Source organism: Artemia franciscana, chromosome 7, assembly GCF_032884065.1.
Source record: "Artemia franciscana chromosome 7, ASM3288406v1, whole genome shotgun sequence".
NCBI classification, from domain to species: Eukaryota; Metazoa; Arthropoda; class Branchiopoda; order Anostraca; family Artemiidae; genus Artemia; species Artemia franciscana.
The window spans coordinates 33,276,937-33,303,893 of record NC_088869.1 but is presented as its reverse complement, the minus strand read 5'-3'; the positions used below and the strand labels follow the sequence as shown (position 1 = coordinate 33,303,893).

The window sequence follows — 26,957 nt, the reverse complement described above, 5'->3', positions numbered from 1 at the left end:
CATATAAAGGCACCCTGATGAAACATTTGTCCCACAACAAATTCAGTGTAGCACTTAACTCTCTTAATATCAAGTCTTCCCCACGTCATGGTGGTATTTATATGAAGCAGATTCTTGAATCCCCAAAGGTGGTTCATACTGCCCTCTTAAGTCTTTATATTCTCAATTGGTCAAGTTAAAAGTTCCCAGATGCTTGGAAAATTGCTCAGATATTTCCAGCTTTAAAACCCTCTTACTCATCTAGTGACCCCAAGTGTTACTATCCTATATTGGTTTTACCTGCTTTCAGTAAAGTTCTGGAAAGACTTGTCCTATCAAGAATTGAGTGGTTTGCTGAAGTCAATAATCTCTTTCCTAGGGTTTCAGAAAAGGACATAGTTCTTTAGACAATATTACCCAGCTAGAAATTGATTTTTGTAACTCTCTTAAAATAAAACATGTCACAATGGCTGTTCTGTTTGACTGGTCAAATGGCAATCTAGGTCACAATAAATTACTGGAACTTTTAATTAATCTTGACTTCCCTTACTCTTTAATAATTTTTATAAAGTCCTTTCTAACAGATAGATTTTTTTATGCAAGTAAATCAATCTAGAGGTGAGTTAAGTCCCATTACAAGAGATCTTCCTCAAGGTGCAATATTGAGTCCTCTTCTATTCAACTTGTATGTCTATGAATTTCAAGTATCTCATGCATCATTTGGCCTTTATGCAGATGATTTGATTATTTGGAAGTCTGGAAGGGATATTTGCCTTCTTCAAAGTCTTATTCAACAGGATATAAGAATAGTCCAGAGATTTTCTTTAGCTTTTGGCTTCCTAATCTCAATCAGTAAAACTAAAGCCATTATATTTACTAATGGTACCACAGATCCTCCTAATCCACTCACAATTTTCTTTAGGGAGATCTCATACTGCAATTCAGTGAAGTTACTTGGTTTAAATTCAAATTCATTTTATTTATAAAATATGCAACAGACAGAGCTGATTATTAGTTTTTATTGTCATGCACACACAAAAATCTGTTGACAAGTCAAAACTATAATATATACAATTAACAACAATAATTGTCACATACACACGAAAATAAGTTGACAAGAATACACAAAATTATAAACATACAATTAACAAGAATAATCTGGATTAAAAAGTTGACCCAGCATTTAACAACTTAACAAACAAGGGCACAAAACTAAGCTCACAAGCATGTGACACAGTCACAGGTTGAAGTTTCAGTACAGGCTCTGCAACAGCCCTGATTGGCCTTACCCATGCTGGTTGATGTTGGGACAGAAAGATGTTTCAGTGTGTAGGGTTGGACAGGATTTTATTGCAAAGGATAGGGTGAGTTTTAAACAACAAATTGAAAAGTTTGAAGTTGAAACTGATTAAGGAGGGATATGTATAGTACTTTTGAGATTACTAGGAGGGCATGGCATTGCACCCTCTCTATGCAATACTGGGCAACAGTATTCAAGTGTGGAATGAATAAAAGAGAAATAGATGCATAGGAGATGTGGTGCAGGGATTCCATGGTGAGCCGGCAACTTCAGAGACTTGATGGCCAAATTAGTTTTTTTTAAACATTCATTCAACATGTTTGTTCTACTTCAGATTGGAAGTGATATGAATGCCACATGACTGTCACTGGGAATAAGTGGATTAAAAACTGGCATAGATTTTAAAAAAGAAATGGCTAAATTACAGATATATCAAAGTTGACAATCATTTTGTCCACCTTTGCCTCTTGACATATATCATTCATTAGTGAACCTGCTCTGCTTGGTAGGTTTTTTTGACAACACTCAATGAGTGACAGATCGTCGACATACTCCCAGCAGTCATCCAGTGTTGTTGCCAAATCATTTATCATGACAAGAAACAAAAGTGGTCCCAATAGGGTACCTTGGGGAACTCCACAAAGAATGGGCAGTGGGTCAGAGTAGGTGGACTTATATTTTGTTAGTTGACATCTACCAGAAAGAAAACTAGCAATTAAACGCAGCAATTAGAAGTTTTTTTTACAAGAATATTGTGGCAAATTAAGTCAAAAGCTTTTCTTAGATCTATTGCAATAAGATTAATCCAAGAATCTGGTTCATCAAGTTTTTGCAAATTACTGTCAATTATACTTACTAAGTAATGAGATGTAGATGTGTTCAGCATATTTCCAAACTGCCTTTGATCAATTTTCTCCAGAATGTGGTCTTTCAGCCATGCTGCAACAAAACTTTCATACAGTTTGCTAAAAATGGGTGTCATGGTGATTGGTTGGACACCCAAAAAAATAATTGGGCACATCTTTTTTTGGTATTGGTGTAATGAACCCATTTTTCCAAATTGATGGATACTCACTGTTTTTGTCACCTGATTAAAAAGGGGTGTTAGGGGGCCACTAAGATAATCTGGAAATGCTTTGATGAGATTGATGGGATATCTACAGGGGTAATGCTTATTCTTTTAAGCCCTTTTAATTAAAAAAAAAACACCTGGGACTCTGATATTAAAGGGAAATCAAAAGACTCAGGAGGAGGGGTGGGTACTTCCACACTCAGCAAAGGTGGGAGGGATTGCACAATGTTACCCAGATGTTTATTAAGGGATTTGGCTGTTATGATGTCATCTTCATCAATGCCAAAATGGACTCCTTTTTTCACCTTGCCTGTCATCCTTTTGATTTGGTTGTACCATTGGCTTGGTTTGGACTCAAACAGATTATTAACTTCACATTCTACATATTTGTTTGCGTGTTTTTGAGTGACTTTTCTTAGTTTGTTTTTCAACCTGCTGGCTTGTTGGGTATTACCATGACGGAAAAGCCATCTCTTTTCCATTACCATTTTCTTAACTTCTTGTGTAATATATGGTTGATCTGACAAGAAACGTTTTGTTGACTTCTCAGCAAAACAGGCCTTGTAATTTTGAAGTAAAGTTTCTTGGAAAATAGTAGCTTTTTCATTGCTACTTTTAGCATCTTGAAATTTTTTGCAGCTTAACCATTGGCCAAAAGTCAGAAGTTTATGGATAGATTCTAAAATGCAGTGGCATGAACATATTATTTCTTTGAAATTTTTGGTTATTTAGAGACTTCTGTATTCTAAAGAGACTTGCTGGAACTAAATGGGGATGTCCTAATTTATATTGGATTTCTAAAAATTATATATTTGTTCAAATCTAAAATATGGAATCCAATTTTTCTCAGCTCATCCCCATCTTCATTTAAAATCCTTGAATCTTCACAAAATTATGCTATTTGATGCCCCTAAGTGAAAGAGCATCTTGTCTAAGGATTAAATATTTCTTGTAAAACCAGGCTTATGGAACCAAGCATGCTTTATGTGTGCATACTGACTTTTACTAGGAAGTCAGTATGTCCCAATGCCTATTCATCATGGAATCAATTTTAAATGGAGGTCCAAATGTGGAATCAATACTCTCCTTATGCATATCCATTTACTGTGGGAAATGATTCCACCATGTTGTCAAGTAGAACTTACCTCAACTAATAAAAAACCTGATTCCTAATTATGAGAACCAGAGTATTTTGGCTGAACAGATCTCAAAGGCATACCCTAATCATAGAAAAATATATACAGATGGATCTGTCCAGAGTGAGAGAGCTGGAGCATGTATCCCATCCCTGAATTTGAACCTCTTCTCCTCTCCTATTGGGATCTTCTATTTTGTCTGTTGAATTATGTGCCATTTGTAGACTATTTCTCTATAGCGTTTCTGCTCTTTAGCTAAGATTCCAAATGCTTTTACAGCTATCCTGAATTCTAACCTGCCTTGGCACTTTGATCACAAGATATTTAAGGCATCTATTGATATCATAAGGAAGAGACAAATTGTTTAGTGATTATTAAAGCATGAAGAAGTCAACTGAAAAGGAGATGATTTACTTATAAAGTTTGATTATGCAGAAGAGAGCGGGAGTGAGTAGGAAGAGCTATATTGGTACCAGCCAGCCTAGTGGCCTTAAACTGCTGGGGACAGGCAGCTTATGTACCCACACTTCGCACAATCAATAATAATGTATTAATGTATATAATAGTGTGCCCTCATTATTTTCTGACTGGAGGATAATAATGCTTCCAGTGGCTAGTTTTTCTGATGAAGGAGTCAAAGAGGTGAAAGGACTTGTTTATAGTCTATATACTTCTCTATAATTTTTGGAAATGGATATGTAATTTACATTGATGCAAAATCGATTGATACTAGCATATAATTTGTATCATTCTTGCTGCAAAACCTGTCTAAAAACTATTAATAGTGTTAAAAATGATCAGGTTTGATTATTATATTCTTCTTTTTGTGATGACATTGTATTTGTAGCAAAAAGTGACACTGAATTGCAAAAACTTTTAGATTTGACTCATGAGTATGTAGCAATGAAAAAGCTAAGATTAAATGCTGACAAGTCAGCTATAGTAGTTATTGAGAAATAAGGTGGAATTTAGGGAAAATTTCATTGCAAATGGTAAGAAATTGTAAATTTCAAATGAGTTTGCATACCTAGGGTGTAAGGTTTTGTCAAATGGAGAAGCCATATTGATCTAATGGAGAATAGAGGACTAAGGGCAATATAGAATGTACTAAGAAGTAGTTTAAGAAATATAGGCCTAAACAGCATTAAGTTTATAAAAAAGATTTTCAATTGTAAGATGAAGATCTGTGTTTAGCTCTGATTGTGAAATTTGGGGGCTTCAAAATGGATTCATTTTGGTGATTTTCATAATCACTGTGATCTATTACACTATTCTAGACATCAATTTTGTTGTTGTATGCCTATTTATGGAAAGACAAAATTCACCCCCTCAAAATCAACCTCGACCTAAAAAAGCATATTTGTGAAACAGCTAGATGAGCCAACTTTGCATATTTGGAATCACCACATTTTTCTGGGCTGGGCAGTCAAAGAATCATTTCTCTTGCAATTGGTTCCTGGTCAAACTGTTCCCTTCCTGGACTTCAAGGCAGGTTCTAAATTCAAGGACTGATCTAGCAATTGCCTAAAACAGCTTCAAAAAGATTCCATATGATTGGCTAGTAATAGTTCTTTTAGTAAGTCCGAGGCTCGAATTTGCTGTGGAGGCAGTTTGTGCAGAGTGTTTGTGGAACTGTAAAAGGTCATATGTAGTGAGTCCCAGGTCTTTTGTGCTGGTGCAAACTGAGAGTTAAATGGGGACCATGGCTGGTTATCACCCATAGTATATTGGTGCTGAGGATTATGTGGTCAAAGTATTGTTTAATAAGTTAAGACTGGAAAGTTTTGGACAGTGGAGGTTAGAAACCTGTTAAGGCTAGTAGCAGTATCTTCAGGAGGTTTAAGTAGGTTTAGCCATTCAAGTGTGTTGCCACCCAACTTAGTCATGTTTTAGTCAAGGCAATAAATTTTATTGAGTAAATTGGGCTGCACATTACTAAAAATTATTATTATTGTGGTCTTTTATCTCACCAAGTGAGTTACATTTAAAATAAGTCTTACTGTATAATCTTTGTCGTCAGGTATGTACACAATGGATTGCATAGAACGTGGAAGTATATCTAAAAAATCTTATCTCATCTTTATTTAGTTAAAAAAAATAATTTACAAAATGGGCAGTACAGATACTTTGATACATAAACTACAATTAAATGATCATAAAATTTGAAACAAATTAGGCTACCATTTTTTCATTTTTCTCTTCGACTGTTTTTATACACAAGTGACTGCTAGGTTTTATCAGTTCAAAAGTGAATTAAATGGGATTTTTGTACTTACCTGTAAAAACCTCTATCTTTGGGAAATTTTATAGGACGCACTAATCGTTTTTGTATGTTATCCAGTTTTTTTTTTTGTTTGTGTTTTTGTTTTATTTTAGCAAGCTTGAAATATAAAAACCTCTGATGTCCTTAGAATTATGATTCATTGAAGCCAGAAATTAATAGAAATGTTTTTGTATGGTTCCTATGAAAATTTGTAATCTCATTGGAAAATTGACTGTCAAAATTCGGTTTTTGCACAATTCTACAAAATGTCAAATTTGTGGAATTTTATTGTCAAGAATTTTACACTGCAGTCATTTTTTTATAAGATTCTGATTTTATCACAGTTGTCTTGCAAAATCAACAATTATTGTTCCTTTTTTTACACAAGTATCACTGATACCAAGAACTGAGCACATGAATTTGGTTATGCCTATTTCTCTTATCTCTTCATGTGTAAAATAGGCATTCACAAGTCAAAGTTTCCACTGAGCTATTGAAGTATGTCTGTTATTTCAGAAATTTTGCTTGTTATAAATTTTTGTACTGAAAAAAATTATGGTTTCCCAATTTTAGTTGTATTCTTGTGATGTAACAAGTTCTTTTTTCTTTGAAAAATGTGCCACAACTATCACATAAACTTCAGCCAGTTTGGTAAGAGAGAACTTGAGCAATATTTACATTTTACATTTTGAGGATACAATTAAAAGTTAATAAAAAACCAATGAAATGTGCAAGAAAGCTATTATTCAACGCAGCAGCAGAAAATAGGAAAGTATTTAACTGATTCACTTGAAATCTTGCTCATAGAAGGCCACAGTCCCCAGGGCAAGGATTTATTTCTTTTATTTAGAAATAAAACAATTTTTATTCTAATTGTGTTTAAAAAGGCTAAGGTATGAAGTAGAAACTTCAGGAAACGTTCAGGGGTATATTGAACTAAATCAAATGACACCATATGCATCCAGGTTATCAAAAAGGCATATCTGCAATAACTTAGGAATGGCAAAGGGTATTAACTTGAAACCTTTAGGGCCACTACTACTGTGACTGAAACCACAATTTCATGCAACTGCAACTACTTATAACTTGGACTACTTGCAACTGCTTGTTCTCACAAATACTTTCAGGAAATGTTGAGAGGGATACTTAAAAAAATCAAAATACACTATGTGCATGGTGGTTGATAAAAAGGTGTATTAGTAATATATCAGCAATGGTTAAGGAACTTTCAGGGTATGTTGTGGAATGTTGGAAAATGATCCAAGGGTCCCCCTGCTCCCTTTTAAATACTCTCCCCCATTTTGAAAAAGCCGTTTTGTTCAGGATAGTCAAGAAGTTTAATAACCATGCCTCTGTGGATGGCCTTCCCCCTTCCCGAAGCATCCAGGGCAATGATTATAATTATGCAATTTGACCATTGTTGGGGAATGGTATGTGCAATTTGATTTATCATTGAGGAATGGGGGATTTTTTGTCCTGGTTGCGTCTAAAAAGGCTAAGAGCATTAACGTGAAACTAAATTCTGTGCATACTGTTGCTACTTCTACTACTGCTGCTACCACTACTACTAAGGCTAAGGGAAGGTAAAAATCTCAGTGTATGTTGAACTAACCAAAAGGTGTTGTATGCGCACTACTTCTTCTGCTGCTACTACCACTAATACTTGCACTATGTGCATACTAGTATTTCTACTACTGCTAATTCTAAGATTGTTTCTAAAGCTAAGAGTATTAAGGTGGAACTTTCAGGGAATGTTGAGGGGGATATTGAACTAAATCAAAACTCATTAATGCACTTTCGAGTGGATTCAGGCTGTAAAAATGGTACAGAAGCAGAATCTCAGGAATAGAATAGGGTGATAACTTGAAAATTTAGGGAAAATCGAGAGGGTAAATCCAGTTCCTCCTGTACATTCTAAAGAACAGAACATAGTTTGAACTTTGTTGAACTAAATCAAAACTCATTATTGCTCTTTCAAGTGCATTCAGGTTGTAAAAATGATACAGAGGCAGAATCTCAGGAACAGAATAGGGTGATAACTTGAAAATTTAGGGAAAATCGAGAGGGTATAGCCAATTCCTCCTGTACATTCTAAAGAATAGAACATAATTTAAACTTTACTGAAAACAAAATGTCCTTCAAAAATATTTTTCTTTTCTTTCATAATGTTAATAGATCCAAGATACTTTAGAGTTTCAGGAACGAATATCAGTATATACTAGTCCACATTCATTTGCTCTTTTCAGCTATCTTGGTTATTATGTTGTTGTTTTTTTATGATGATGATGCTGTGAGAAATGAAAACACGCAGGTCGAAATAAAAATTGTTTTCAGTAAAGTGCAAATCATGCTCTGTTCTTTATAAGGTACAGGGGCATTATTAGTCTTACTCCTCTGTGTTGTAGTTTCTGCTTGTTTTAAATTTGACTTTGCTATTTATTGCAATTTCTGTTCGTTTTGGGCTGATTTATTTATTAATAGTAATTTATGGTTGTTTATGCTTGAAATATTGATTTACTTCATTTGTGCTCGTCTTTGATGTAATTTAGCTCATTACTTTTCCTTAAAATTTTTTTTGTGGAAAAAATTTGTTTTAATTAAGGCTTCCAAAGTTTGTCGCTGTATTTACTACTGGGTAAGAGAGGGAAGCTGAATCTCATTGTGTCCCAGAAAGATATAACCATGATCCTCTTCCCATATCAATACATCTGTCTCACAATCAGCTGATCAACCAAGATTGTGAAGCAGAGATGACAAGGGATAACCTGTGACTGGTAAAAAGAAAAAGATAAGCCAACAACTTATTTTAGTTGTTGGTCCAGAACTAAATGTAAAAATGGTAAAGTAAAGCTTTGTTTTACTGAATAAAAGGAACTGTCTCATTATTTCCATGTGGATTCAAGTCCAATTTACTCGGTTTTTTTATAAGCTAGTCATACTGTTAAATTAATTTGACCTTGGTTTTATGGGTCTTAATAAATGAATTTAAGCAACCCAATTTTGTAATAGCTTATTTATGTCTGAAACAGCAAATTTTTGAAAAAAATAGTTTTTTCCCACTTGTTGAGAATTAGCAACAGAAGGGGTTTAGCTCCTAGAGCACATTATTAACTCTACCTTTGTTATGTTTGATAGGTGGTTTTTACTTCAGCTTCGACTTAGGTGCTTCCAATGAATTTTACTTGGTAGGGCCTCATTCAGATCTGCTTCATTTTGAAACCAAAGATTTATACCATCATTTGTGTTAGTTCTGGTGGCAAAATTGTATTTAAAAACAGGGACTTGAAAATATTAATTTTAATGCTAACAACATTTTTTGGGCTGATAGACGGCTATGTCATTGTCAACGTGAAACAAATAATAGATTTTTTTTGTTTAGATCTACGTCAAACAATTCGAAATGTGAGCATTTCAATTTAGGTTGGGATTGGGGGATTTGTTTTGATCAATTGTGATGCAATCTTAAATGTCCACTGAAAACTATTCTGAGGAGGGAGTGAAGGTGGATTCATTCTATCTCAATAATTTGCCACCCCTCTTAAGGGGGCTATTGGGGTGGTCTGTTGACACTACGGCATGGGAAGAGAACTTTGGGCTTGAAGAAGGGAATAGAGAAACCCATTGGTTGTTCATCATTTGATTATTTGGTTCCAAGAATTGCTTACTTTATTGTTACAATTTATTTTCCATCTTCTACTTTATAGACTTGACTTAAAAGTTGCATGACACTTATTTTTTTATGTTTGCCTGATTAATGTTCTTCATGTTTGAGAATACGTTTTTATGTTTTATTATTTTTATAGGAAAGCTGATAATATTGATGGACATAACATGCCAATTGCAAGTCGTTATGCTTTCCAAATAAGTGCTTCATTGCCAGCAAAAAAGCCACGGGGTATCCTTCGACGAAGAAAGCCAGCACTACTTTCTGGGCGTTATGGAGGAACACAACCCGTCTCGGTATTAAAATATGTTGATATTTGAGCTATTCAGAAGTACATTAGATGAACCTAAAAATCATTCCGTAATTAGTTCTGTTAAGTGACTTATGGATTCTGTTCAAAATTTCTCCCATAAAAAAACATAAAAATAATTGGATAATAATGAATCTTTAAAACAGTTGGTTAAACAAACTCTATTCTATGATGTACTTTGTCTTTACTGATTCATGTAAGCAAACTAAAATGTCCTTGAATTTTTTTCCCCCACCTTATCATGTAATCAAAACAACCAATGTATCTTCTTGTTATTGCCTCCATTAATGGTTGTATGGTTCTTTATTGATTTGGGAACTAAATAGTATAATTATTAGTGAAGACATTCCAGATTTGTGACACCTTTTGTAGGCTATTTTTATATTCTTGCAATTGATGTTTTTTAAATTTGGCTTAAATATTTACTTGGTTATTTATTTAATGTGTTATTTGATAATAAATGCGTTAGGGAGAATAGATGTATTTACTCAGCAAAGCATGTATTTCCATTTACTAAATTAAACCATTAAATAAAGCAAACAAATACGTATGGCTGCCAAGGTCAGCTGAAACCTGTGACGTTTGTTTGTTTCACCTATAATCAATATAATTGGAAAAAAGAAATGGCAGCTGAAATAATGAATTTAATAGTCTCTGACAGTCCCCCCCCCCCCTTAGGGCTAAATTCGAGACAGTCTCTACCACATTAAAATAATGTTCTAATAGCGTAGCGTATAATTTGGAACACCTTGCCCATGTTAGTTCAATGGTGTCACTCTTACTACTTTAAAGAAAAATGTAGCAGTGTGTGATAGATCGGGATGGATAATAGTGATAATCGTAGTTTTTCAAAGGACATGGGTTTTCAAAACCAAACAATCAAATTTGTATGCTTGAAATTGTTTAGTTAAGTCATTTTGTGACGAAGTAGGTCAATTGAGTAATAAAAGTGGTCACTTTTGCTTGACCTCACTTGTTGTTGTTTTTTTCTTTTTGTTACTACCTATGAAAGTTATGTTGCAATTGGGACATTTATGTCCAGAATTTTGCTAATGTGTTTTTTTTTTGCCCAGTAAAGAAAAGTTTTTCCTTAATGCATCAGCAAATTTAAGGTAGTATCTTTATTAAGTTTGCTGACTTGACTTTTTCTAATGTACCCTAATTGCTCTATGGGTTTGTTTCAATGGAAATATTTGCTCCACTCAGGACTCATCAGTTCATCACTACGAACAGGCATGTGTTTATATCAGAGGGCCAGGTATGCAAAATGTTCCAAACTGCGAGTAGCAGAACTCAACAAAATCCTAAAAACTGCCGACACTTTAGCAGTACAACTTGTCTTTTGATAGCTTTTCTTTGAGCAAAAAGTATTTTTATATGCAAAAATGATATTTTCGAACAGAATCTGTCAACAGATTTGAAAACTGCCAAGTAGCATGTTACTTTGTTACTGCACTTTTTGCACGCCTGTAGAGGGCAAAGCTTAGAAAAGACGTGTATAGGAAAAACATAAGGTATTCCCTTCCCTTTTGGGTGGGAGAGCATCCTTTTCCCTGTATATGTCCCGGATTAGCTATTAATAAGCCACGTTATTTTTTTTTTATTGATTACCCAGCTATAGATAAGACTAACAACACTACGGTAGTTCTTCCCTTTGTCTATAAAAAAAAATCATGCTATGATAAAACCTGAGAATCATTATTTGTCTTTATTTTATTTGTGTCATTTGACTGATGGAAATATTCATTTTGAGTTCATTTTTGTTGTTTGTAAAACCTCATCATTTTATGGCGATAAGAACTGAAATTCTTCTATTAGTCTAATAATAAAAACAATATTCTTGATCTTCTATTTTTGTCAAATTTTAGTAATTACCAGATGTATGTTGTGGGCTATTTAGGAATGCCCTCACATTAAGTTTCAAAGTTAATATTCTGTGATGTTTTTCATATATTTATGTTATTTTGTGATTTTTTGAATAAGTTCTGGCCAGTGGTGGTTCTGGCCTTTTATGCCAGGGGCAAATCTGGATTGGTGCCCCTCCCTCTTCCCCTAACTAAGAAAAATTTTCATGCCAAATTTCAACAAGAATTTTCATGTATTTATATCTGACTTTCCTTACTTTATACAGCAAAAGATATTGGAAAGAATGAAAATATTAAATTCAATTTGCTTATACTTACTCGTAACTGCGCCCTCTACTTTATTTTAATAAAAATACAATTCTAAAAATTACTAAACGATTATAAAGATAAGATTGTTTATTTGAAATTTCGTACTGCTAAGATTTCTACGCCTGGTGTAAGTGCCCTCTCTGTCCCTCCCCAAGACCGCCTCTGCATTAGTCCCACTCAACCATACAAAAATGTCTTGCTCTTCTGTTTTGCTACTGCATAAACCTTCCGAGGTTAAAGTTTATGTACTTTCGTATGAATAAAATAGTAGATGAGTTAAAAATTTTTTGTCTACTATGTAAATCACTGGATTACAAATAAAATTGATTTTACTTAAGGAAATCTTGAAGGAATGAACAATGTGAAAAGTATGAAACTCAATTAAGTTTTGAGAATTTATTTATTTAACAGTTCTTAAACATGAAATTCAAAAAAATAAAATTACGGATTTTCAGCTGTTGCATCGGAATTCTTGATTCGAATTAGAGTCGGGAGAAATTCTGGAATTCCCCCATCGCTATAGCATCTTATCTTGGGGGGGGGGTAGCTTGTTTTTCTTCTTTTTTGTGTGCTCTCTTCTCGTTTTTTTCTGTTGTGGTGTTATATTTCTTTATTTCTTTCTCACCCCATTCTGTATTTCCCTGTCATGAAACATTGCAGGGATTATGACATAGTGAGTTTCTATTTATTTTCACGGCTACGCTGTATGCATAGCCTTACGCAGAAGTGTATCCCCTACTCCTCCTTCCATGGACTAGTCTGAATAATCTAAAGGGAAATTTGAGTATGAGTGATAAAGATATCCTTCCATGGTTATCTGGTATTCAATACCAAATCATTAAGAATTTAATTACAATCGTAAAAGCGTGAATTAACATTCTCTGTTTCCTACAGCTTGAAATTATCATCACTGTAATACCATTCTAATTTTTGAAGGTACCTTTGGCGAATTTTTCGTGGAATGCCGGGGAGTCCTACCAAAAGCTGTTAGGACCACCTGACATGGACACGGAACAATGGATTGAATCTCTTGATTCCAAAGACAGGAAATATTTTGGACAAGAAGATAAAGCGTACTTTTCTGAAACTACTGTTGAAGAAATACCCCAACAAGGCATTGGAGATGAGAGTGAGATTTATTAATAATTATACATGCATTCATACCTGTAAATTCGTTAACAAATATCAGAATAGATAATCCTCAGTATAGTTACTATTTTCCGGAAACCGGTCCTCCAAGCTGATGGGATATACTCGCCTTTGTGCTGCTTAGGCTACCTACTGCTGGGTTACCCCCCCCCCCCCAAGTACCTAAGAAAGAGCTTTGTATGACTTACTGTCGCCATGTTGAATGACCTTCCAGGACTTTCTCTTAGTTGCTTCTAAGATTCATATTCTCTATGAAATACGTGAGTTTTCAAAAGACAAGATAGTTTTATGATTGAAATTATTAGTTTAAGGTCTATCCATAAACCAAGCCAGAATTAGGGTATTGCTTATACCTGTGGATAATAGTTGGAACCTTGCTTATAAAATAGCCAGAATTAGGGTATTGCTTTGACCTTTTTGTAGATAATAGTCGGAACCTTGCTTATAAAATAGCCAGAATTATGGTATTGCTTAGACCTGTAGATAATAGTCGGTCTAAGCTTATAAAATAGCCAGAATTAGGGTATTGCTTAGACCTGTGGATAATAGTCGGAACCTTGCTTATAAAATAGCCAGAATTATGGTATTGCTTAGACCTTTTTGTAGATAATAGTCGGAACCTTGCTTATAAAATAGCCAGAATTATGGTATTGCTTAGACCTTTTTGTAGATAATAGTCGGAACCTTGCTTATAAAATAGCCAGAATTATGGTATTGCTTAGACCTGTAGATAATAGTCGGAACCTTGCTTATAAAATAGCCAGAATTAGGGTATTGCTTTGACCTTTTTGCAGATAATAGTCGGAACCTTGCTTATAAAATAGCCAGAATTATGGTATTGCTTAGACCTTTTTGTAGATAATAGCCGGAACCTTGCTTATAAAATAGCCAGAATTATGGTATTGCTTAGACCTGTAGATAATAGTCGGAACCTTGCTTATAAAATAGCCAGAATTAGGGTATTGCTTTGACCTTTTTGCAGATAATAGTCGGAACCTTGCTTATAAAATAGCCAGAATTATGGTATTGCTTAGACCTGTAGATAATAGTCGGAACCTTACTTATAAAATAGCCAGAATTAGGGTATTGCTTTGACCTTTTTGTAGATAATAGTCGGAACCTTGCTTATAAAATAGCCGGAATTATGGTATTGCTTAGACCTTTTTGTAGATAATAGTCGAAACCTTGCTTATAAAATAGCCAGAATTATGGTATTGCTTAGACCTGTAGATAATAGTCGGAACCTTGCTTATAAAATAGCCAGAATTAGGGTATTGCTTTGACCTTTTTGCAGATAATAGTCGGAACCTTGCTTATAAAATAGCCAGAATTATGGTATTGCTTAGACCTGTAGATAATAGTCGGAACCTTGCTTATAAAATAGCCAGAATTATGGTATTGCTTAGACCTGTAGATAATAGTCGGAACCTTGCTTATAAAATAGCCAGAATTAGGGTATTGCTTTGACCTTTTTGCAGATAATAGTCAGAACCTTGCTTATAAAATAGCCAGAATTATGGTATTGCTTAGACCTTTTTGTAGATAATAGCCGGAACCTTGCTTATAAAATAGCCAGAATTATGGTATTGCTTAGACCTGTAGATAATAGTCGGAACCTTGCTTATAAAATAGCCAGAATTAGGGTATTGCTTTGACCTTTTTGCAGATAATAGTCGGAACCTTGCTTATAAAATAGCCAGAATTATGGTATTGCTTAGACCTGTAGATAATAGTCGGAACCTTACTTATAAAATAGCCAGAATTAGGGTATTGCTTTGACCTGTTTGTAGATAATAGTCGGAACCTTGCTTATAAAATAGCCAGAATTAGGGTATTGCTTTGACCTTTTTGTAGATAATAGTCGGAACCTTGCTTATAAAATAGCCGGAATTATGGTATTGCTTAGACCTTTTTGTAGATAATAGTCGAAACCTTGCTTATAAAATAGCCAGAATTAGGGTATTGCTTTGACCTGTTTGTAGATAATAGCCGGAACCTTGCTTATAAAATAGCCAGAATTATGGTATTGCTTAGACCTGTAGATAATAGTCGGAACCTTGCTTATAAAATAGCCAGAATTAGGGTATTGCTTTGACCTTTTTGTAGATAATAGTCGGAACCTTGCTTATAAAATAGCCAGAATTAGGGTATTGCTTTGACCTGTTTGTAGATAATAGTCGGAACCTTGCTTATAAAATAGCCGGAATTATGGTATTGCTTAGACCTTTTTGTAGATAATAGTCGAAACCTTGCTTATAAAATAGCCAGAATTATGGTATTGCTTAGACCTGTAGATAATAGTCGGAACCTTGCTTATAAAATAGCCAGAATTAGGGTATTGCTTTGACCTGTTTGTAGATAATAGTCGGAACCTTGCTTATAAAATAGCCAGAATTAGGGTATTGCTTTGACCTTTTTGTAGATAATAGTCGGAACCTTGCTTATAAAATAGCCGGAATTATGGTATTGCTTAGACGTTTTTGTAGATAATAGTCGAAACCTTGCTTATAAAATAGCCGGAATTATGATATTGCTTAGACCTTTTTGTAGATAATAGTCGAAACCTTGCTTATAAAATAGCCAGAATTATGGTATTGCTTAGACCTGTAGATAATAGTCGGAACCTTGCTTATAAAATAGCCAGAATTAGGGTATTGCTTTGACCTGTTTGTAGATAATAGTCGGAACCTTGCTTATAAAATAGCCAGAATTAGGGTATTGCTTTGACCTTTTTGTAGATAATAGTCGGAACCTTGCTTATAAAATAGCCGGAATTATGGTATTGCTTAGACCTTTTTGTAGATAATAGTCGAAACCTTGCTTATAAAATAGCCAGAATTATGGTATTGCTTAGACCTTTTTGTAGATAATAGTCGAAACCTTGCTTATAAAATAGCCAGAATTATGGTATTGCTTAGACCTGTAGATAATAGTCGGAACCTTGCTTATAAAATAGCCAGAATTATGGTGCTTATAAAATAGCCAGAATTATGGTATTGCTTAGACTTGTAGATAATAGTCGGAACCTTGCTTATAAAATAGCCAGAATTAGGGTATTGCTTTGACCTGTTTGTAGATAATAGTCGGAACCTTGCTTATAAAATAGCCAGAATTGGGGTATTGCTTTGACCTTTTTGTAGATAATAGTCGGAACCTTGCTTATAAAATAGCCGGAATTAGGGTATTGCTTTGACCTGTTTGTAAATAATAGTCGGAACCTTGCTTATAAAATAGCCGGAATTATGGTATTGCTTAGACCTTTTTGTAGATAATAGTCGAGACCTTGCTTATAAAATAGAAAAATGGTACTTTTTCAGCGGACTTCAACGTATTTCTGAGTCTAAAGAAAATACAAATTAAATTTTTGTTATGAATAGTTTAAATTTCTAAATTTCTTAGTCTAAAGAAAATACAGATTAAATTTCTTAAATTCGCCTTAATAGATGGATAAAGCTGAATCGCAGCTATTGTATGTTAGCAATGTCGTAATCTTATGATGAAACATTTAAACCATTGGGCTGCAGAAAAATAAACTTATACCATGTAATTAAAGAAAGGAAGGATTTAAGTTCAAATAAAAAAGATAAAATGGCATAAATTGCATAAAAAAAGGATAAAACGGCATAATCATATTGTAATATATATACACTGCTCTATATAAGAAGAACGTTTGGTTTGGTTTTCGTTTGGGTGTTGTATTCAATTTTATTCCTTGGTGATTTTGCATGACCGAGTTAAATTTTTTGACAGTAAGCTCATTTTCAAGAAATAATCTCTTAAACTGAACCAATATTTATAATGCATATGTCTATGTCAATTGTGAAATCTGCGAAAATGTGTTTTCTATATCTATGAATTTCAGAGCAAAACGCTCAATCGAGTATCTTTGCACTACTTCATTGGATTTTCTAAATTCGGTTCTTAAGTCTGGTTTCATTCTGCAGCTATATTTTTGGACACCCAAAAAGCCTCTTGATTTGTTGACCCACCTAACTCTGATTTCTTAATTATTTTTATGGTATGAAAAGAAATACTCACACCTGGTTATATCTTTTTTTTCCTATCACCATCTAGAGTTGAGTTTAGTGTTCGGCAATTTGGGTTGTTGGGTTAATTCCGTTCTTGCTTTATGTTAATAGCCTTATTTTACGATGATAAACCAAGAACTAGCAGCCTATTGCGAAAGACGCTTTCGCTGACGATAGTTTCAGCTATACACTGAAAATTATTGCTGTAGGCGGTAATACAGCTATAAGAAATGGTATAATCGTGTTTTGATCATTTGTATCATTTTATTTTCAAACAAAACATGTAAATGTGACTAATATTCAAATTTTGTAGCATCTTCACGGAAAAAACAATCAGCCATGTCCATATTCCTTTCCTTTCAGTCTTCACTGTTTTTGCTTTCTTCTTTCTTTATGGGGTTAAATTTCAAGTTGTTTTCTTTCTTTGTATTTTTTTCTTAGTTTTCAATTGTTGAGGCATTCATTTAATTGTTTAAAATATAAGTTTTTAAATAGTAATTGATGAGCCTCACTAATATCAGTTTTCCAGTACCCGGGTTGGTTCTCTGTTTGATTTAAAGCCGGGACAATATTTTCCTATTTTTTGGGACCTAAACGAACCTAAAATATGAATCTTATTGGTTATAATATCGTCGCCTCTTTGCTTGCTATTGACCAATTGATGAGCCTCACTAATATCAGTTTTCCAGTACCCGGGTTGGTTCTCTGTTTGATTTAAAGCCGGGACAATATTTTCCTATTTTTTGGGACCTAAACGAACCTAAAATATGAATCTTATTGGTTATAATATCGTCGCCTCTTTGCTTGCTATTGACCAATAAATTACGCCGGGATGACGTACATGTTCCATATCCTATTTTAGATACAGTAAATATCCCAAGAATAACCACATTTTTCCACACGTGTAGTTATATGTATATTTGAATAGTAGATGATATTGGTTGAAACCTAGAACAGTAAGTGAAGAAAAAACTTACATAACAGTAACCATATGACTACCGTAGTTGTGAGAGGATTAGTAAACAGGTGGGTGCATATGTGCAAAAATCGAATGGAGATTTGCACACGAACTGGGCCGTATCCAGGAATTTTTTTTTTTTTGAGGGGGTTTTGCAAAATATTTTTTTTTTTTGGGGGGGGGGGGGGTACTGTAAAAAACTTTAAAAAGCGCGTCAATTTTTGATTACATTGATTTTTGTTACGTTTTTTACGAGTCACGCCAACATTTTGGGGGAGGGAGTTCAACCCTGGATACGGCCTTGTACACGACTAATGAGAGAATTTTACTCTTAATCTCTGACTTTGGCAGTGTGTCTTCCAAGCAAACAAAACAAATTTTGTATTTCACAAGCTGACAGTAATTGAAGTTGAATAGATTAAACTTTAAGCGCCTGCGAAAATCTATAATGTGTGTGATCAAACTTCAAAAAGATGGTGGTGTTTTCGCCGCTGTTTATGGAAATTGTATTGTGATTGTAATATTTGCTTTTGGTAAGAATCATGTAAAAACACAGCTATTTTTCTTTGAAGGTAATATGTTTATTAATAGGTGGGGAAATAAAATGAACTTGAGCAATGAATTAAGGCTTTTATGTAATAGTTAAGCGAAGTGAGATAAACTTTGGAAAATTTGCCAGTTGCTTGCACCTATACTTCTCCTCCAATGCTGTCTGAAATTAAATTTACTAATAGTAAGTGAGTATTTACGTCGACCAGGCGAAAGTTGACTTTTGGATCATCATTGCTCTATGCCAAATCTGGTGACGTTGTTCTAGCGACCAACAAAGGTTTTGTCGATCAACTTCGTGGATGGAAACGACCCACCGTTGAAATCGTTGTTTGGCAATATTGTTAGTTAAATCTAAGCAGGAATTTTTAAAGCTAAATATCAGGAGGCTTTTTTTGGTTCTTACAGTTTTAGAAGAGAAATTCAGTCATTTCGCCATAAACGTCGTTGTATTTATTATTTGCTTCATCTCTTACCTAAGATAAGATATGAAAAGATATTTCTTCTGTATTACTCACTCCCTTCCCCTCCAAAAATGACTGAAGAAATTTCGCTGGATTTAACTGAAACTTTCCGAATTTGATCGGACAGTGTCAATGAGTATAAATATAAAAATAAAGGAGTAAACATGAGTTTAATTGAAAATAGTAAAAGAATGTTTGACTGATTTAGAATTTTAATTTCAGCAATTAAAAAATTGGTGCTCTTTTGCGAAAATCATTACTGATCCACAATTGTTGGTAAAACAAATCTGTTCTCAGGTCCATATGCACCCTTGTGTATTTGTAGCTTTAGGATAAAATACGGATTTTAACAGTATGAGAGAAAATCTGATTGACTGTAGTAAAATTCTATTCCGCAACGGTTAAGTTTTCCTGAAAATAGCTTTAAAAAATGTTGTGTTTGTCGTGTTTCTAAAAGATTGTGTAAATGTGTAGAAATTGCTCGATTATTTGGGGCTCAACTATACATGAATGCAAACTTATTTTAATAATCTGGTTGTTTTAGTTCATGAATCTGCGTTTTTAAAGTATTTTGACTATATTACTTCTTCTTGTCTAATGCAAAATTCCGTTTATTGTAGTTACAACCTATCTCTGTTCCACATGTAATTATGGGAGCACAGATTATAATGGGTTCTCAGCTCATGCTTGCAAAATTGACCAGACAGTGGCTAAATACAAAAGTGTGACAAAACAAGATGATAAGAAAATTCGAAAAGTTGAGCCAATTGAGCGAGCTATTGCTGAAATTCTGATGAATATTGAAAATTATGACAACTCTGGGCATCAACCCAGTGACATATTGGAGTCGAATGGTTTGGATGTTGATGCTGAACAAGGTGAAGAAGTTGTAATGGAGTATATCGAAACACCGCAACATGTAAGAACTTAAAATGCTTTTAACTAGTCTAACAGGCTCTTACACTGCGTCGAAGAGGTTGAGATTTTAGCCTTATTCTCTTCCTTATATCAATGCCTTCAACCCTCCATACATTTTCATGGTTTCCTGATGATTCCCCTGCATCTTTTATCTTTTTTCAAGTTTCTACCTTCCTCTTTCTAAATAAACTTTACGTATCTTAGTAGGAGTCAATATCCTGTTTGTCCCGTTATACTCCCCCCCTTTTTTTTACTTGAGACCTTCGTGTGCATTTTTTGAAGGATATTCAATTTTGTAATTCGAAAATTAGGGTATCACCAAATGGTGATCTCACTTTTCTTCTTTTCTTTGTTTACCTGATAAATATTTGTGTCTGACTGTGGTACAGCCAAGAGAATTATTTTTTTTTTTTCATAATATTGCTGGTAACGGATGGTGCATCTTGGGACAAATTTTATCTAATTAGTGTTCTTGATCTTCACAAAGCGTGCTTAAATAGTTATTTCCCTTTTTTCAATAGTTGACATTTTTACCATACGGAAGGCGTGCACGTCACCTTAACCAGAGATCCAGTGGTTTAATATTTATATTTACAGCATGGGGTTAGACCCGAGATTCCCAACGTGGGACACAGGCGTCACGAGTGGGGCCTGGTAATATTTTGGTGGGTTATGTGCAGGACGTACACCCTTCGGCTGATTATACTCAATAGCCTTAATTTTGGAAAAGTGTTTTCATATGAATAAAGCGACATTCATACGTATTTAAAGAGCAATAAAGACACATGATACTGTTGCAATGATGTCATGTATTGTATGAAAGGTGTTTATACAGGCAAACATTCTTTTTAATTAGAATATTATACTAGAAAAAAATTGTTTAAAATATACCTAGAGGACGACTCGAAAAAAGATACCAAGCTAATGGTGAATTAAGCTTTCTTCAGATGAATACGCGTAAAATTTTGAGTAACAAAATTTAAATATCACGAGGGAATTTCAGAAATGCCTGGATGAGGCATGGCCCAAAATCTGTTGGGAACCACTGGGGTAGGCCAAGTATATGCTACTCCAACGGTGGACTTGCCTTTTTTTCACCTCGTATTTTATTATTATTTTTTTTTCTCTTTGTCTTCATTAGCAGTGAGCTTTAAAGCTAATGCGCGAGTTTTTCCTTTTCAAAGATCCAGAGCGCGGGATTTTCTAGCTGTAAGAAGTTTGGTTTATTCAGGCAACTGGATTATATTAAAATAGCAGAGTAGCTTTTTGGTTTTTTTTTCTGTTTAACGACTGAAAAATATCTCTGGTGGAAATCAAACGTAAATATGTCCAAAAAAAAGTGAAGTGAAAAGGGCTGATATTAATGCACATTCACCAAAAAGTAATATATTCTAATAATTTTTGTTGTCATCTACTGACTCCATCCTGATCGAACCCATTCCAGTTTTATGTTGATTTATCTACTCAAACGCTGACAAGTATCTCAGAAATGATTTTCCATTTAAATTAAATTAGCTTTTCATCTTTTTTTTCTTCTTCTTCTTACGTATATTACTTCCATAAATAAGTACCAAAATTTTTCCGAATAATAATAATCGGATGTATAACTGATAATGATTTTCATAAACATTTTTCGTTGATATTCATGACCAATATTTTAGATTGTCTTTTATAGCTGAGATCGTAAAGCTTTCAATAAGTGATTCAAGTTTGCAAGGCTTGTGCGGTAAAGTGTTTCGAATTGAAGTACTGAAAATGATAAGGGGCAAAATAATTTGGTAGGTGGAAACTCACCGAAAAGGTCATGCGTTAAGATGTATTTTCTCAATCAAGTCTTAATATTTGACACAATCCTTTACCTGCATATATGAATAGGAGATGGGACTTGTCAGGTATTGGAGGGCGATGAACTTATCTCCCAGTTGTCAGCAAAAAACCTCCTATTAGAGCTATGTTGCCAGCTTGATGGCCTATATTTGCTAAATAACTGGCAGAATGACAAAAAATATGTTTTAAAATTTCTAACTTGTAATTTGGTTTCCTAAATTGTCATAAAGACCAAAACTATGCCCAAAACAGGTAACTAGGAAATTCTTTGCTCCAGTAATATTTTTTGATTAATAGATGCTGTTAAAAATTGAAACAGTTTATGAAAGATCGGGATGGCGAGCATGGAGTGGTCAAATAATAAAACTTAAAATTTGATGTTTTGATTATATGTCCCCGTTTATTTCGAGTGACTTGCACTGAAATTGCAGGAAATTACTAGCTACTTCATATTGGGAGCTGAAGGTTCTCGCAGTGGTGGTTTTAGGGGGAGGACAGAGGGGGTACTTGCCCCGGGTGCAGACATTTGAGGGGAGCAAAATTTCAAATAAATGATCTAACGGTTAAAATCGTTTTGTAATTTTTGAAATTATATTTCGCTGAAATAAAGTAGAGGGTGCAGTTAATAAATGAAAGTAATTAATAAATTATTAATTAATAAATAAAATAACATAAATTATAAACTAAAAATAATTAAATAAAGGTAATAATAAATTTAGATAAAAAAAGGAAAAAATTAATTATTAATTAATTAATAAATTGAAAATAATTTTGTTAATGATTGAAAATTTTGTTAAAATTCCGCATGGAATTTATGTGGGACAGGGGAAAGGGATAATCAAGATTTTGCCCTGGGTGCAAGAGAGGTCAGAATGGCCATTGGGCTTCTGAAATTTTAATGAACCATTAGGTGCAAAAACCGGTGAATAAGATGTCAGTAGTGTCCGTATTAATTTAAAGAAAATATGAAAGGGTTTAGTAAAAACTATCCTGAAAATGGGGCTTGTTAAGTATAGAGCGATCCACCAAGCTCTTTGTTATGACTGTTTGGTAGTACGGATGGCTAATTTATGTGAACACTCGGTTTAAAGCGTGCTTTCTTCAGACAACATTTAGATCCTGACAATCATCAGAAAGTATTACATCATCATAAACTATTGGGCTTTTGTAAAATGGGTAGCAACCCCGGGTAATATTGTAAGAACACTAATTATATTGAAAATCAGTCAATAAAAATATACGACGTTCATTCAGCATGAAAAAACCATGAAAATTGGTATATTTTATTGCCATTTATTGAACATAAAGCTGAATTACTGTCGTCTGATTATATCTGTTCCTAAATTGATGATTGGTCATTCCATATTTTTATTTTCTAGTTCAACTGGACCTGAAAAGTGGGGAGTTATCATATCAGTTACAAATATGGGCTTAGTTCTTTACCATTTTTTACAGCTTTTTAGACATCGTTTATGTTACACTGCATAACTGATGTTGGCTAAGAATTTTTAATGAATGCACTAATTATGTTACTGCCTTGCAGGTTGGAGAGATTCAGGATAATTTTGATATTGCAACAGAAACAGTACACTCGGTATCTGAACCACTACAAGTATTTGAGGCACAGGCTCCTGGTGTACCTGAGAGTGAAGCGGTTGTCATGATAGGTGCAAAAGATCGAGATCCGTTTTCTCCTCCTGAAAATCACACTTGCATAATCACACTTCATCCTGAAACATATGGTGATGTAAAGCACGAATTCACGTGTGATGTTTGCAAAACCCAGTATGCTCACATGAACGGCTATGCTTTGCACATGTATAAAACTCATAACATTAAAGTTGTTTATATGTTTATGTGTGAGCATTGTCAGAAACAGTGCTCTACTTTTCGCTTTCTTGTTGAGCATGTTACCGAAGGACATTGCGCTGGTGCTAAAGCAATTCAACGTTATCACCCTTGTGATCGTTGCCCTATGAAATTTCGGTCTGTGGACATTCTTCGATCTCATATGGTGGCAGTCCATAGTGTTGACTGTTTGTGGCATTGTGATGAATGCTCAATGGAGTTTTCAAGCCAGCTGAACTTTGACACCCATGATTGCCGTTGGGTCCCACAAATAAAGAAGAAGAATTATTATCGGTGTAAGCTATGCCATGATATTCTAACATGCAAAGAGTCATTGACTCAACATTTTAAAATAAAACATCGAATTGATAGTTCAAAGAAAGGGTCTTCACCTTTAAGACCCATTCCTCCAAAGAGGACTTATGAACGTGATATTTCGGGTCGTGCTGGTTATTATGTATTACCCCAACCGATGCCCGTCGTTGAAGTAGAAAGTTCTGTAGTGTCGAATCAGTGCTCAATTTGTGACATACACTTTGCTACAAGTGAAGATTTAGCTCTTCATCTTGGAAGCAGTCATGATGAAACTGACGATCTTCCTCAAAATAATGAATCTGATCGTGCCGGATATAATGTCGTGTGTGAGCCATTGCCTGTTGTACAAGTAGAAAAATCAGCAGAACCAATATCGTGTTCAATATGTGACATTCAGTTTGATACAGGTGAAGACATGTCTCGGCATATAGAAAATGACCATGATGAAAGTGGTGATTTTGAGTGCGCATTTTGTGGTGAGGAATTTCATTCTCGCAGTGAAATGCGCATGCATATTGATATCGATCATGGTTTCAAAACCAGTGATAATCAAGGAACAGATACTTCAAATCAAGTCATATCAGGCCCTACAGATTCAGTGCAGAATTTGATAGTGCAAAGCTTACCCAAACAATTACTAGAAAATTTGAGGAAACATGTTTTCAAGAACCCCAGGAAGAAGACCTGTGATATTTGTACAGCCTTACTGCCAACAAATGTTCAGCTGTTTGACCACATGATAACGCACACCGTGGAAGAGCTCAAAGAACTTCTCTCCGAATCTTACAGATTCAATGTTTCATATTGTAAATTCTGTGATAAGAAGCTTCCAGGTTTGTACATGCTATTTTATTTCTTTTCTCCAGACTCATAGATGCATATCATTAGGAAATTCTTTAATGTTGAAGTAAAGACAAAAATGGTGGCCTGCACATTAGAATTTTCTGAACTATGCTAGCTACAGTAAAGTAGGCTATTGTTTGAGATAGCCACGACCTCATAATTTATCTATGTCTGTATGCATAAAATCTTGTGTGTCTTCGTTTATGTATTTTGTCCATCCTAAATTGGTAGTTAAACTGCTCTAGCTTAACCGTGAAATATAGTTACTCAAGTTACCCTTTCGCCTTTGCTTGGAGAGGTCTTACTTTTATTTTAGGGATGTTTTTTTCTGCGGTTTGATTTTTATTTACTTATGGTGTGTTTCTTTTTCTTTGGGGAGGGGGGGGGCTGTTTTTGCACGTAGGACGGTCGAGCAGAGGTCTTGGCCAAAATATTTTCATTTTCGTTTTCACTGGCTGTAAATATCCTTGTTTTTTCTTGTTTTTGAGTGTTTTTTTTCTTATCTTATTAAAAGGTGTGATACAAATCTAGTAAAAAGGCAGACTTACCTTTAACGCAATTACGCATGAAAATAAGAGTAAAAAATTACGGAGACAAACCATTTACTGACTATTTAACGTTATCGTTACGACGCGATTCGTAAGGGCTAATATTAGCTAGTATTCTAATACCATTATTTTTTGGGAAGTGAATCCCAGTGAACTGTTAAAAAGAAAGCCCCCAGCTTATTGAATATTGAATCAGAACGCAATTATTAAACTATTCAGTAATTAATGTTGAATTTACATTGGAAAATAAGGATTGCAATAAACTAAAGTATAGTATATGGATTATCCCCTTTGGTTTATGTTTTCTAATGGTATCAATATTTCTAGCTGGTATACTTAAAACCCTAAGCACCTTGAAATGATTGTGATTTATACAAGTAGTGGTTCATATGTAGAAACTTGCATAAATGTGCAAAAAAAAAGTAAAATATAAACATTAAAAGGGTAAGATTGTATATACCATATTGAAAAAAAGCAGATTCCTCTTCACCTCCGCCTTTTTTTCTTTTTTTTCTTCTTTGAAGGAGAGGTAGAGAAGGAGAATTTAAAGACGTAAAAAGACATTCAGAACTTCCCAAGATTCAGCCTGGACAAGATTGCAAAAAAAAGACCTAAAATCTTACTGGAAGGCAGCCATGGGAGAGGCTGTTAATAGGGTGGCGCGGAGGACAAATATTTGCCAGAGCTTTGGCTTTAAAGATATAAAAATTTGAATAACCAAGGTACAGAATGCACCTAATTTTTTTTTTTAGATTAGGGAGGTGGGTCTTGGATCTAAGAATAGGATAGCAGAAGCCAGGGCAATGACAGAGGTAAAGCAATGAACCCTTAGTGCCTCAAAAGACTGAGGAAGACATGCTAGATGGTTTCGCTAGGAAGTGTCTTTTGTGTTTAGATACTCGCTTAAATGACTGTATATCAAACAATAAGCTTTACAAAAAATATGGTTTGGCTTGACTTTCTCGGGCTCTGTACAATAACAGAAAACTTAAGATGGTTGGCTTATCTGTTCTGAATAATGTATGATATGGCGCAAAAATTGCACAATAACCAGGACATTCGGTGGTGCTGGAAAAGGCTATAAAAAATTTTCAAAATAGGTAGGAATCTCATAGGACGGATTACAGAGTATAGCCCTGAGCAGAGTGGGGAGGAGAAATAGTGTGCTTAGCTGGGTTATCCCCAGGCGGCTTGGTACTGCGGTGAGTTTTCAGAGGCAGTAGTTAATGCAGATTGGGAGACTAAAAAATATATAGCAATACAAAAATATAAAATACAAAATTTAAAATTTTCTTTACTGTTCCGCTGTTCGATATTCTAATTAAGGTAATTAGACCTGTTTATTCCATTCTTTGGATATTTTATTGGCATCACATATAACGTAGTTATATGTATTGTTAGATGTAGAGTAGATTTAATACACACATCAGAATTGGATATATTCCTAGGCAAGACATAGTTGTTGTTTTTTTATTAGCCTATTATAAATCCTTTATTTTGGAAGGAAGCTCTGTAATTTTTTCTAGAACACGGTTTATTATGTCTATTAAAAAATTATTTACTGTCTAATAACGTTTTTTTACTCAAATTAGAAAAAAAAATAAAATCGAAT

General features: G+C 34.3%; 1 protein-coding gene across 1 annotated transcript in view; it reads left to right on the top strand.

Annotated features, from left to right (window-relative positions):
* Positions 1-26,957, top strand: part of LOC136029179 (uncharacterized) — a 38,297-nt gene that overhangs the window by 5,028 nt on the left and 6,312 nt on the right. Inside the window, exons 2-5 of the mRNA XM_065707296.1 lie at positions 9,554-9,710; positions 12,835-13,027; positions 19,667-19,965; positions 23,335-24,787. Coding sequence (XP_065563368.1) covers positions 9,554-9,710; positions 12,835-13,027; positions 19,667-19,965; positions 23,335-24,787 — 2,102 coding nt within the window. The remainder of the gene's footprint in view (positions 1-9,553; positions 9,711-12,834; positions 13,028-19,666; positions 19,966-23,334; positions 24,788-26,957) is intronic.